The sequence below is a fragment of the Arachis stenosperma genome, chromosome 3 (genome assembly GCF_014773155.1).
Source record: "Arachis stenosperma cultivar V10309 chromosome 3, arast.V10309.gnm1.PFL2, whole genome shotgun sequence".
In the NCBI taxonomy this organism is placed as follows: Eukaryota; Viridiplantae; Streptophyta; class Magnoliopsida; order Fabales; family Fabaceae; genus Arachis; species Arachis stenosperma.
In genome coordinates this window covers 1,622,133-1,634,708 of record NC_080379.1, presented here as the reverse complement: position 1 = coordinate 1,634,708, position 12,576 = coordinate 1,622,133, and the positions used below count along the sequence as shown (strand labels likewise).

The 12,576-nt window shown below is 33.8% G+C and overlaps 1 protein-coding gene across 1 annotated transcript; it reads left to right on the top strand.

The window, feature by feature from the left end:
- Positions 1-8,463: 8,463 nt before the first annotated feature.
- LOC130970755 (LOB domain-containing protein 1) lies at positions 8,464-11,154 on the top strand. The gene is made up of 2 exons (XM_057896931.1): positions 8,464-8,771; positions 10,164-11,154. The coding sequence occupies exons 1-2, from the start codon at positions 8,526-8,528 to the stop codon at positions 10,545-10,547; spliced, it is 630 nt and encodes a 209-aa protein (XP_057752914.1). The 5' UTR covers positions 8,464-8,525; the 3' UTR covers positions 10,548-11,154.
- The last annotated feature ends 1,422 nt before the right edge of the window (positions 11,155-12,576 follow it).

Below are 12,576 nucleotides of genomic sequence, written 5' to 3'. Positions count from 1 at the left end.
CTCCTCTTTAGGGAGGATGTCGAATTTCATGTATTCGACCAAGGGGTTCATCCATCCGAGGTTTAAACCGATTACCTCAAGTACTTCTTGTTTGTCTTCTATTTTTACTACCGAGGGTTCCTGGAGGGTTTCTTGGATCAAGCTTCTGTTGTTCCCTCCCGGTTTGGTGGTTGCTAACTTGGATAGGGCGTCCGCTCTACTGTTTAGGTCCCGAGTTATGTGTTTAACCTCGGTTTCTGCAAAGCGCCCAAGGTGCTCCAGAATTTTCTCCAAGTACCTCTTCATATTTGGGTCCTTTGCCTGATACTCTCCGCTTATTTGGGAGGTCACCACTTGTGAGTCGCTGTATATCATCACCTTTGTAGCACCGACTTCTTCTGCCAGCTTCAATCCAGCAATCAAGGCTTCATACTCTGCCTGATTATTTGAAGCTGGGAATTCAAATTTAAAGGAAACCTCTATCTGGGTTCCTCTTTCATCTACCAATATTATGCCTGCACCGCTTCCTGTTTTGTTGGAGGATCCATCTACAAAGAGTTCCCATGTAGTTGATTTTTTCTCCTGATCCCCTGCGTATTCTGCAACGAAGTCGGCGAGGCATTGGGCTTTAATCGCCGTCCGAGTTTCATATCTTAAGTCGAACTCAGAGAGCTCTATTGCCCATTGAACCATTCTCCCTGCAACATCCGTCTTTTGGAGGATTTGCTTCATGGGTTGGTTCGTACGGACTCTTATTGTGTGAGCCTGAAAGTAAGGTCGTAGCCTTCGTAAAGCTATTACTAAGGAGTAGGCAAACTTCTCTAGTTTGTGGTATCTTAGCTCAGGGCCTTGTAGAACTTTACTGATTAAATAAACTGGATGTTGTCCGACCTCATCTTCTCTTATCAGGGCTGATGAGACAGCCTTGTCTGCTACGGATAAGTACAGGACGAGGTCTTTTCCAGATACTGGTCGGGTCAGAATAGGAGGTTGGCTTAAAAACTTTTTGAACTCCTGGAACGCCTCCTCGCATTCAGGAGTCCATTCGAACTGGCATCCCTTTCTTAATAAGGAAAATAATGGAAGGGATTTTAGTGCCGATCCTGCCAAAAATCTGGAGAGGGCTGCAAGTCGGCCATTCGGCTGCTGGACCTCTCTCAAACAAGTCGGACTTTTCATTTCTAGGATGGCTCTACACTTATCAGGATTGGCTTCGATCCCTCTTTGTGTTAGCATAAACCCTAGAAATTTCCCTGCCTCTACCGCGAAGGCGCACTTTGCGGGATTTAGTCTCATCCCGTGCAGCCTTATGGTGTCGAAGACTTGCGAGAGGTCTGACAAGAGGTCGACTTCCTTCTTAGTCTTTACTAGCATATCGTCGACGTATACTTCCATTAGACTCCCCAGATGAGGGAAAAACACTTTATTCATCAACCTTTGATATGTGGCTCCTGCATTCTTCAATCCGAATGGCATGAAAATGTAGCAGAAATTAGCTCTGGGTGTGATGAATGATGTTTTCTCCTGATCTGGCTCATACATTGGGATTTGATTATATCCCGAGTAGGCGTCCATAAATGATAAGTATTGATACCCCGAGCTGGAGTCCACTAGGGTGTCAATACTTGGTAGTGGATAAGGGTCCTTGGGACATGCCTTGTTTAGGTCGGTATAGTCGACACACATTCTCCATTTGCCATTTTGTTTTTTGACTAGCACTACATTGGCTAGCCATGTTGGGTACTTGACTTCTCTGATGAAGCCAGCTTCCAGGAGCGCCTGTACTTGTTCTTCTACTATTAGGGCTCGTTCTGCGCCGAGCTTGCGTCTTCTTTGCTGTACAGGTCGGGATCCCGGATAAACCGAGAGTTTCTGGGACATGAGCTCGGGGTCTATCCCAGGCATGTCAGAGGCCTTCCAGGCGAAGAGGTCGGAGTTGTCTCTTAGGAGCTTAGTCAATCCTTGTTTTAGAGTTTTCCCTAGGTTGGCTCCTATATGAGTATTTTTCCCTTCCTCTTTACCGACCTGTATCTCCTCGGTTTTTCCTCCCGGTTGTGGTCGCAGCTCTTCTCTGGCCCTTGTGCCACCGAGCTCTATTGTGTGAACTTCTCTGCCCTTTCCTCTCAGATTTAGGCTTTCATTGTAGCATTTTCTCGCCAACTTTTGGTCTCCCCTTACCATTGCTATTCCCGCTGAGGTCAGAAATTTCATGCAGAGGTGGGGAGTGGATACCACTGCTCCGAGTCGATTAAGGGTAGCTCTGCCGATTAAAACATTATATGCTGACCCGACATCAATGACTATGAAGTCTATACTCAGAGTCTTTGATTTTTCCCCTATTCCAAAAGTGGTGTGGAGGGGCAAAAATCCCAATGGTTTTATTGGCGTGTTCCCTAATCCGTATAGGGTGTCAGGGTAGGCTCTTAATTCTTTCTCATCCAACCCTAGCTTGTCAAAGGCGGGCTTAAAAAGGATGTCAGCTGAGCTTCCTTGGTCTACTAGGGTTCTGTGGAGATGGGCATTGGCTAGGATCATAGTTATTACTACTGGATCATCATGTCCAAGGGTTATTCCTTGCCCATCTTCTTTAGTGAATGAGATGGTAGGGAGATCAGATGATTCTCTTCCGACCTGATAGACTCTCTTGAAGTGCCTTTTGCGAGAGGATTTTGTGAGTCCCCCTCCCGCGAACCCCCCTGAGATCATATGGATATGTCTCTCAGGAGTCGACGGTGGTGGGTCTCTTCTGTCGATATCATCTCGCTTCCTCTTCCCATGGTTGTCCGACCTTTCTATGAGATATCTGTCAAGCCGACCTTCTCTGACCAACTTTTCTATCACATTTTTAAGGTCGTAACAATCGTTCGTGGAGTGACCATATATTTTATGGTACTCACAGTAGTCGCTGCGGCTTCCTCCCTTTTTATTTTTGATGGGTCTGGGGGGTGGCAGCCTTTCAGTGTTGCAAATTTCTCTGTATACATCCACTATTGAAACTTTTAGAGGAGTATAAGAGTGGTACTTCCTTGGTCTGTCGAGACCGAGTTCTTCTTTCTTCTTGGTCTCCCTCTCCCTCTCTTTTGTTGAGGGAGGGTGCCCAGGTCGCCAACTTAAGTCTCTCAGCTTAGCGTTTTCCTCCATGTTGATGTACTTTTCAGCTCTTTCCTGCACATCACTCAAGGAGGTGGGGTGTCTTTTGGATATGGACTGCGAGAAGGGACCTTCTCTAAGCCCATTGACTAACCCCATTATTACTGCCTCGGTGGGCAGGTCTTGAATCTCCAAACATGCTTTGTTGAACCTTTCCATATAGGCTCGTAAAGATTCTCCGACCTCCTGTTTTATTCCCAGGAGACTCGGTGCATGTTTCACTTTGTCTTTCTGGATAGAGAACCTCATCAAAAACTTCCTTGAGAGGTCTTCAAAGCTGGTAACCGACCTCGGGGGGAGGCTATCGAACCACTTCATCGCTGCTTTCGATAGAGTAGTCGGGAAGGCTTTCCATCGCGTAGCGTCGGAAGCATCAGCTAGGTACATCCGACTTTTGAAGTTGCTCAGGTGATGCTTTGGATCCGTGGTTCCATCATAGAGGTCCATATCAGGGCTTTTGAAGTTTCTCGGAACTTTTGCCCTCATTATGTCTTCGCTGAAAGGATCCTCCCCACCTAAGGGCGACTCTTCCTTTTCATCACGGGAGTTGCGACCTTTGATGGAGGATTCTAACTTTGAGAGTTTTCTTTCTAACTCTTTTCGTCGTTCCATCTCCTCTTTTAGGCTTTTTTCGGTTTCCTTTTGTCGCTCCCGTTCTTGTTCTAACTGTTCCAGGCGACTGTGGACTAATCCCATGAGTTCAGTCACATGGGATGGTCCTTCTTTTTCTGATTTGCGCCCTTCTGAGGAGTTTACCTTCTGATTTTTTACTCCGGAGGTACCTTTCCTGTGTTGATTATCAATTTCCTGGTGGAGGGTGAAGTCCGCATCGTTATTGCCTGTGTCCAGATTCTCTTGCTCAGAATCTGTCTCCACATGACCTTCTTCGTGGGATCTGTTCGCCATCGGTGGCTGATCTCTCGGGTCCCCGGCAACGGCACCAATGTTACGGTGGGTAACCGGAGATTGATAGACTGGACTGTATTTGGCCGGCCCAATCGTCTGCGAATGGTAGCTTCCGAGCAGGTTCGCACGCTGGAACCTCCTTCCGACTTGTGTACGTGAATGAATGGAGGGTGGTACCTGCAAAGACACTCCGATGCCTAAGTTAGCAAGGGTGTGAGCAAGTTTAGAATGTATTGGGCTTAGAGATACCTGAGGGGTGTCAGTGTATTTATAGTGGTGAGCCAATAACCACCGTTGGAGTAGTGCCATATTTTTTGGGTGATAACCGTCCCTTTATCTTAGGGAGGTTAAGATATGGCTTCCGGAAGTGGTTAGAGAGATTTTAGGGGCAGTTACTTATTTGAATTGATGTTAATCTGCCAACTATTCTCCGTCCCGACTTCTTTAGAGCAAATCGTAGTCAAGACCGACTTCTTAGTAAGAAGGTCGGTGCTCAGCAAGGCTCAATCCTCTGGACTAGACCTTTCGTTTGGACCTGGGCCTTTATTATTGGGTCAGGGTATGAACAATATGTAATATGTCATATTTAATATTTATAAGAATTTTTAAAAATTTAAAATGTACAAAAATATTTATAATACAATATAATAAATTTAAAATATCTAATAATTGTGTTAATAATAAAAAATAATTAATATATTTAATTATGTTTTAACAAGTCAAGCAGGCTTGACAGGCTAGTAAGACTAATTAGTGAGTCTAGTCCTGATCTATTAACATATTAAGACTTTTATAAAGGCTTGAGTTTGTGTCTATTTTATAACAGGCCAGGCCAAGTCAGGACAAATACAGGTCAGACTACATGTTTCTGGAAGGACGTTTGACTTATTTTCATCCCTAGATGTACATGGGTCGATGAAATCGAATTCGTCTTGATATGAATCCAACTATAAATAATGATCAAATTTATTTTTGAGATTCTTATCCGATTCTAAACCCAATAAAATTACACCAAATTAACTCTAAGATCTTCGGATCGAATCGAGTCACGTGCACTCATACATTTAATATATCATCATTCTATTTTATATTTTGAAATAATTAAACAATAAATCTTAATATAATAATATCCCATACATTCTATTATTGCCATTTTATTACTTTGTATATATCCAAACATATCAAACCTTTGTGAATCAGGTGGTAGTTAAGGGAGTGGAAAGCTTTGTCTCAGTGGTGGCGGCAAACCTAATAAGCAATAACTTTGGATATATTATTATATAGCATATCTAATTAGAAATGGCACTATAATTAATAGTGACATTATTATGCTTGCTTAGCTTCTAGAGTGCCACGTTATATTTTAAACATTTGAAAAATAAAAAGTAATGTAAAATGCTATACGTGGATTCCCTTTCAGTTGAATATTTCATCAATTTTATATGCCAGAATAATGTAGTTTTAAAATCATAAATCTTATAATTTTCTATATCTTTCCTTTTTTTTTTAAAATGAATATGTATTACTATTACCTCTCATCATAGCTTTCTTCAAAAGTAAAATATATATAAATAAATTAGTGGTCCATATCATTCATTCCATGTGAAGAAAAAAATAATATAACAGAATATATAAGAACAAAAATAAAAAGAAAAAATAATTATATAATACTGGTATATATTGTTTATAATAAGATGAATCTATTTATATATCAAATTAAAGGTAAAAATATAATAATACATAAAATTAAATAATTAATATAACATTATTGTAAATGTTAGAATATAATTAGGATCAATTAGAATTAATTAGTATTATTTAGTAAATAATACTAATTGATTCTAATTGAATTCTAACGATTGTTAAAATATAATTAGTATAATTTAGTATATCTGAATATTTATTAGAACTGCTATTTGAAGGAAGTGTAAACGGAACTGCTAGAAAGAAACGCAAACGAAACTGCCACAAGGAAACACAGACGAAACACATATGGAACTGCCACAAGAAAACGCAGACGGAACTACCACGAGAGAACACAAACAGAACTTTCACGAGAGAACGCAGACGGAACTGGCGAAAGAAAGAGAAAACTATATGATTTCTTCATAAGAATAGGTAAGCAGCAGCGGATGACAATAGTGTTTGATCATTCGACTCGAAAAAGAACACAAGACAGAGAAAATAGGCTAGTCAGTAAGGTGAAAAAGCATCAAAGAAGTGACAAAAGGGAAAGAAGAATGACATAGAAAAAAATGCAAAAAACTACGGTGAGTTCACCACAAGGAAAACAATCTATCCTCTTCAAGGAGGATACCATGTTAGAAATAAGAGACTAAATTGGAGAAAGGATGTGTATATTATTGAGTGTATTTAAGTTGTTTATTCAAATTGTATAAAATGATACAATATAGAAGCATATTTATAGATGCTAAGAGAATCATAATAATAAAAACGTAATCTTCTATAATAAATATTCAGATATATTAAATAATACTTGATTCTAATTATATTCTAACAATAAATAAATTTAAATGATGTACTAAGATATGATCTATTGACTTGGTAGAATTTTCTATATGAAAATGAGAAGACAAAAGACTCATTTCATTTTCTTGTTGGATAGTTTTTGGAAGACTGAGAGTAATTAGACAAAAAGTTAGGTCAACGGTATAAATTTTAAAACACTAATTTAGAAAGCCAATAAATAAATAAGACCCCAAGAGCCAAAGATTTTTCTAGTGGATGGCTCAATTAACATATGTTTATTTTTGCTTTGTCCTCTGAGGCTGCCCCTACTTTGTGTTGTCCGTTATGATAAAATTTAAAGACGAGGAAAAATATTCATAAACAAACAAATCAAATAAGAGTAGTTTTGTCATATGCCTAATGTCTAGTTTATTTCATATCTTACTTGTCTTACACGTAATATAGTTTTAAGAGGTAGATTAATTAAAAAGATGTTTATTGCACTATGAATTTCATGGAAAGTTTTCAGTTTTTTATTTTTTTTATTATTGTACAAAATATCACTCATACGAATTGTGAAAGAAATCAGAGACTGACTAGTCTTGACGATGATGGATTAAACTTCTAGAGCAACAGAAGTGATACCTGCAAAAACATACTTTTCAAGTTAGAATAAATCTAAAAGGTGTAGGCGATAGTTAAGATTGAATATCCTATTTGACTCTTTTTAAATATAGGTAAAGAATTTGAGTTACTAAATCGATTTAGACCATAATAAAAACTTAAATCCAGATAACCGAATTGGAGGTTGCTCTAATGAAAAATCCAAAAATTGAGTCCGGAACAATTATCAAATTTTATGTTTGAAAATTATACTAATAAATTTGAGTCCTAAAAAGCTGGAGTGTGATGAGGACATATGTATGTGTTATCTCTTTCATTTTCTAACCACTTTAGAGAAAGAAACTTTGCAAGGCATTTATACACGTAGGCAAACCACAAAGATTCTCCGTGGAAATGCAAAAGTACTTCTAAAAAAAAAAGAAAAACTTAAAATTAATGATTAAAAAACTGATTTTGATGAAAAATATTATATAGCAAAAATATCATCCTAAATCGGAGTGGTCCTTGTATCACGTAACGTTAATTTTTATTAGGAAATGAAAATTTAAGCTGTGAAATTTAAATTATATAAATACTATTTGAATAAAATATGGATTAAATATACAAAATATTCTATCATAGTCATTCATTGTTTTTTTTTTATCAAAAATAGGAGACTTGAACTCGCGACCTCTTACTTAAATGTAAGAAGACTATATCATTTGAGTTATAACTTATTGATATCATAGTCATTCATTGTTACCTACATATATAATACTTGATTAATTTTTATGAATAAAAATTTTTTTATAGTTAATGGATAAATTATTTGTATCTTTTGTAATTACCTTTATCAATATTTCTACCTTTGAGAATAGTTTTATAGTTTAATAACTAGTAACACATATTAATTAAAATTTGACGTGCTTGTAATTAAAGCAAAAACATGGAAAAGAAGCAAAATGTGTGCCTTGAAAGTAGTTTATGTATTTTCTCCATTCAAAGTTGAAGGAGTAATATTTATGTTTCACATTCACACAGAGAACCGAATAACAAACAAACAAACAAAGTGAGGAGGTACGTGCACCCACCCCCACATTAATATTGCCCTCTTCTATCTTTTGTATAAAATTTATAATTAAAAATTATTAAAATATTATTAACTAATAATTTTATATAAAAAATTATTATATGTAAATGTTCACTCTTTTATATATTTCTAAAAGAATTTAATTAATAATTTCATATTTTTATAATTACGCGTGAATTTATTTTCAAATGCTGACATCATATTTCCTCTGTTATGACGCACACTTCCCTTTATATATAGCCCCTTCTTTACTTCTCTTCTTCCCAATTCACACGCTCTTCCTTTCTCTCCATAAAAAACAATACAATACCAAAGTATTATTAATAATATGGAGGGAAGTGACACTAACAACACCACCTACTCTAACTCTACTTCTACTTCTTCTGGTTATCCTCCTCCTCCGGCGGCGGCGACGGTGGCGGTTGTGATGAGCCCTTGTGCAGCATGCAAGATCTTGAGGCGAAGATGCACGGAGAAATGCATGCTTGCGCCATATTTCCCTCCCACCGAGCCTACCAAGTTCACCATTGCTCATAGGGTCTTTGGCGCTAGCAACATCGTCAAGTTCTTGCAGGTATTTTTCAAATGCTTGCGTGGACTTTACATAAAGTTGATAGTTGAGAGCGGTTAGATGGTTTGACTGATTTGACTAAATTTTTATTTAACGAAAACTATCAACTTCACGTGAAGTTGACTGCACCTGAGTTTTTACCTTTATATCTTTTTATAATTTCCAGTGTGTTACACATATCAAAATCAGCCACCAAAATCAGTCATCAGTATAAAATAAATTAAATTATACATATATTTATATACAAATATATTTGTGATGGATTAAAATATACAAATAAAATTTTTTATATAATTTAAATTTAATTATTAAAGTATTTTTACAGTTTAGATAATAACAGAATTTTTGACATTACGTCAACATCTTCCTTTCTTTCTTTTTATTTAGTATAGTTTATTTATATAAGAATTTTTCGTTAGCATGAGAAGAAACATAAAAATAAAAAAAAAACTAACTCAAGATGTGAATCTAAGTAATTATTGTTATTTAATATTAGAATTTACTGCGTGAGTGTGAAGACGAGGAGGAAGGAATTAGAAAGTACCACTCCATTATTCAGAGACAGGATGCAAGACTAGACTTCTTCAAGGGACATAAGTTCCCTCTTTTTTATGCAAACCCCTCAAACTTTGACCGTCACAAACAATTTCAAATCTTCTTAAAAAGATAGCTGTTTCAATCATTTTAGTTGTTCATTTTAATTATAAAATATATTAATTAAAATTACTAAAATATTAATATTTTAAAAATATTTAAAAAATTTCCAAATATATATATATATATATATATATATATATATATATATAATTTTAGAATTATTTTATTTATATGATTATATATATATATATATCATTTTTGAATAATTTTTTTATTGAAAGTAAACATACAGTGGAGACATATATAGTAGCTCCTTTTTTTTATATTATTTTGTTATTCTTTTACTAATTATGCTTAGGGGAGAAGGCATGCTAATTAATTAATCACATTGACTTCCTCATTCCAATAAAGGACCTATAATTACTCAAATATAACGAATACCTAATTGTGGGCCTCTTAGTAGTTATATGTAACACTCTTCACCTCTTCAAAACTCTATAATCTTTGTTAATATTGTAAGCGTAAGAATTGTATGAAATTAGTCTCATATCAAAAAAAAAATGAAAAGTTTATAAGATGAGAAATTCATTAACTTAACACTTTAAGATTTTGAGTTAGATGTGGTGTTTTTTTTATTTTATATTCTTTCACTTGATTCCTCCTCAAAGTCTCCAGTTATCGAGTATTCTGTTGGCCTAAATTTGTGGACCGTGAGACTTTTTTATTATTTAACATAGAATTTTTTACTAATTAGTTTTAAATTAAAGCTCATATATTATTTTTTTATATATATTTTAGGAGATTCCGGAATCTCAAAGAGCTGATGCAGTGAGTAGCATGGTGTATGAGGCAAGTGCAAGAATAAGGGACCCAGTTTATGGTTGTGCAGGTGCAATTTGCCAGCTTCAGAAGCAAGTCAATGAGCTTAGAGCACAATTGGCAAAAACACAAGCTGAGGTTGCAACTATGCAATTTCAACAAGCCAACCTTGTTGCCCTAATTTACATGGAAATGGCACAACAACAAAGTTCCCAACAACAACAACAAGAATTTGAATCATCACCTCAGCAATCATCAATGGAAGATTTCAATGTTCCAAGCCCTCACTATCAACAAAGTAACATCAACTACTTTGAGGATAACCCTAGCCTCAATTCATTGTGGGAGCCGCTCTGGACATGATTTATCGTATGTTATATACGAGAAATGATATTTGTACTATTTTTTTGTATATGACATTTCTTTCGTATCAGAGATGTGTATACAAAAAATAATATAAATATTATTTTTTATAACATATATAGATGATTTAGAAAAAAGAGTCGTGATTTTTGTACTTAATTTCTCTTTAATTCTAAATTAGATTATTTTTCTATATGATTAGATCAAATAATGTGTGAGACTTATATAATTAATGGGTTCTCACATGCTTGATTTAATAGTAAAGAAAAATAAATCGATTTAGTATTTAAAAAGATAAAGTATATAAATCATTTCTCAAAATAGATATATATGGATCTTGCTGAAGAAATATTGAATTATGACTAAAAATAACTATGTAGCTAGGATTTAAGTTGAATTAATTCTATGGGGAAAGAATATTCCTTATATACCTGCGACCATGTCTCCCATTATTGCGCAAGCTAGGTGAGAATTGAGAAATGAGGTATATGAATATATGCATATCACATCATCTTGAAAAGTTAAAAAAAAAATATAGATGGTGATGTAATCATTTAATGTATGTAATCTTTGCAATTTGAAGAAGGATTAAATTTTTATGTATTAATTATTAATGTAAATATTCTTTTATATATATTGTATAAATTTCTTTAAGTATAACATAAAAGGTTAAATTATTATAATTAATGAGAAATTTTTGGGACCCATAATTTTTAGTATTTTTTATTATTATTTGATTAATATAAATATTAAATTATTTTTAATAAATAAATTTTATAAATTTATGTGTAAAAATTTTAATATATATATAAAAACTATATTAATTTATATAAATAAAAAATTTTTAAATATAAATTATATATTTTTTATATGTAAAATAATTATATATATTAACTAAAATATTATCGATTAATAACTACTAACAAAAAAAACAATATTTACGATTCACGTAGCCTTGCTCATAATTAATTAAGCATAACATATAATAAACTTTCCACATACAAGGTATATATAGCTAGATATGATCAATCAATCTCTTTCAAGAAAAAAAGTCATGTGATGATAGGTCTTTATTTACGGTGGAATTTGAATCTTATACACCTATTTTAATAATTTTAATTTGTCACATACTATATCATTCAGAATAATTTCAAAGTAATAGCTTTTGACCATCTTGTGTCTTCGGATTCGCTATATTATTGTCACCATAACCAACTTTCAATTTTAAATATATAGCCATCGATAGGGTAACAATAGGCCACAATTAGAGTTGAGTAAACTGGATATAAAGACATATCTCATTATGGGGGCGATTTCCCCCAAAATAAAAATGTAACTCATATTACCGACCAATTTGAATTGGTTGAATAGTCATTTTAATCGTCTATTAAGTAAGTGTTAGGACAAATTTTATGTCGTATATATAATAATTTATTAATTAACGACAAACTCTTAAATAAAATTTAGATTCGTAACAAATTAATCTTTAATCTGTTGAATTGAAGAATATATATATATATATATATATATATATTATATATATATGCATTAATGCATTAAGATTTCGATTTTATTAAGTAGATAATGACTTTTATAAATAATATAAACAATAAATTCTAAAATTGATCTAATAAAATAAAAAAATAATACTTCACTTTTAAATTATCTCTTAAACTTTAATATCCAACCATTATTAACTATGTGTGAGTAAATCAAATAAAAAAATAATAATTTAATTAAAAATAATAAATATAATCATCTATATGTCTATTGAATTAAATATCCAACTTATATATTATTTAGGTTATTTAGTATTTTTATTACCAGCTTTCATTTTTCCTTAAGATTTCAATGGTAAGGAAAAGACAAAAGATGCTCATTTAATAGAAGAAAAGGTGAATAATTCCGAATATGTACGTAACATCTAACTATTTTGGTTTCCACATCTAACTATAAACTAGAAGAAATAGACAAAGACAAAACTTCTTTTAACTTGTAAATTTTATCAATTATGGTTATTTTATTTAAT

Bases quoted from the DNA above. Each gene is read 5' to 3' on its own strand.
- LOC130970755 (XM_057896931.1), top strand. From the start codon at position 8,526: ATGGAGGGAAGTGACACTAACAACACCACCTACTCTAACTCTACTTCT. The intron at 8,772-10,163 runs GTATTTTTCAAA...TATATATTTTAG, and splicing joins ACATCGTCAAGTTCTTGCAG to GAGATTCCGGAATCTCAAAG.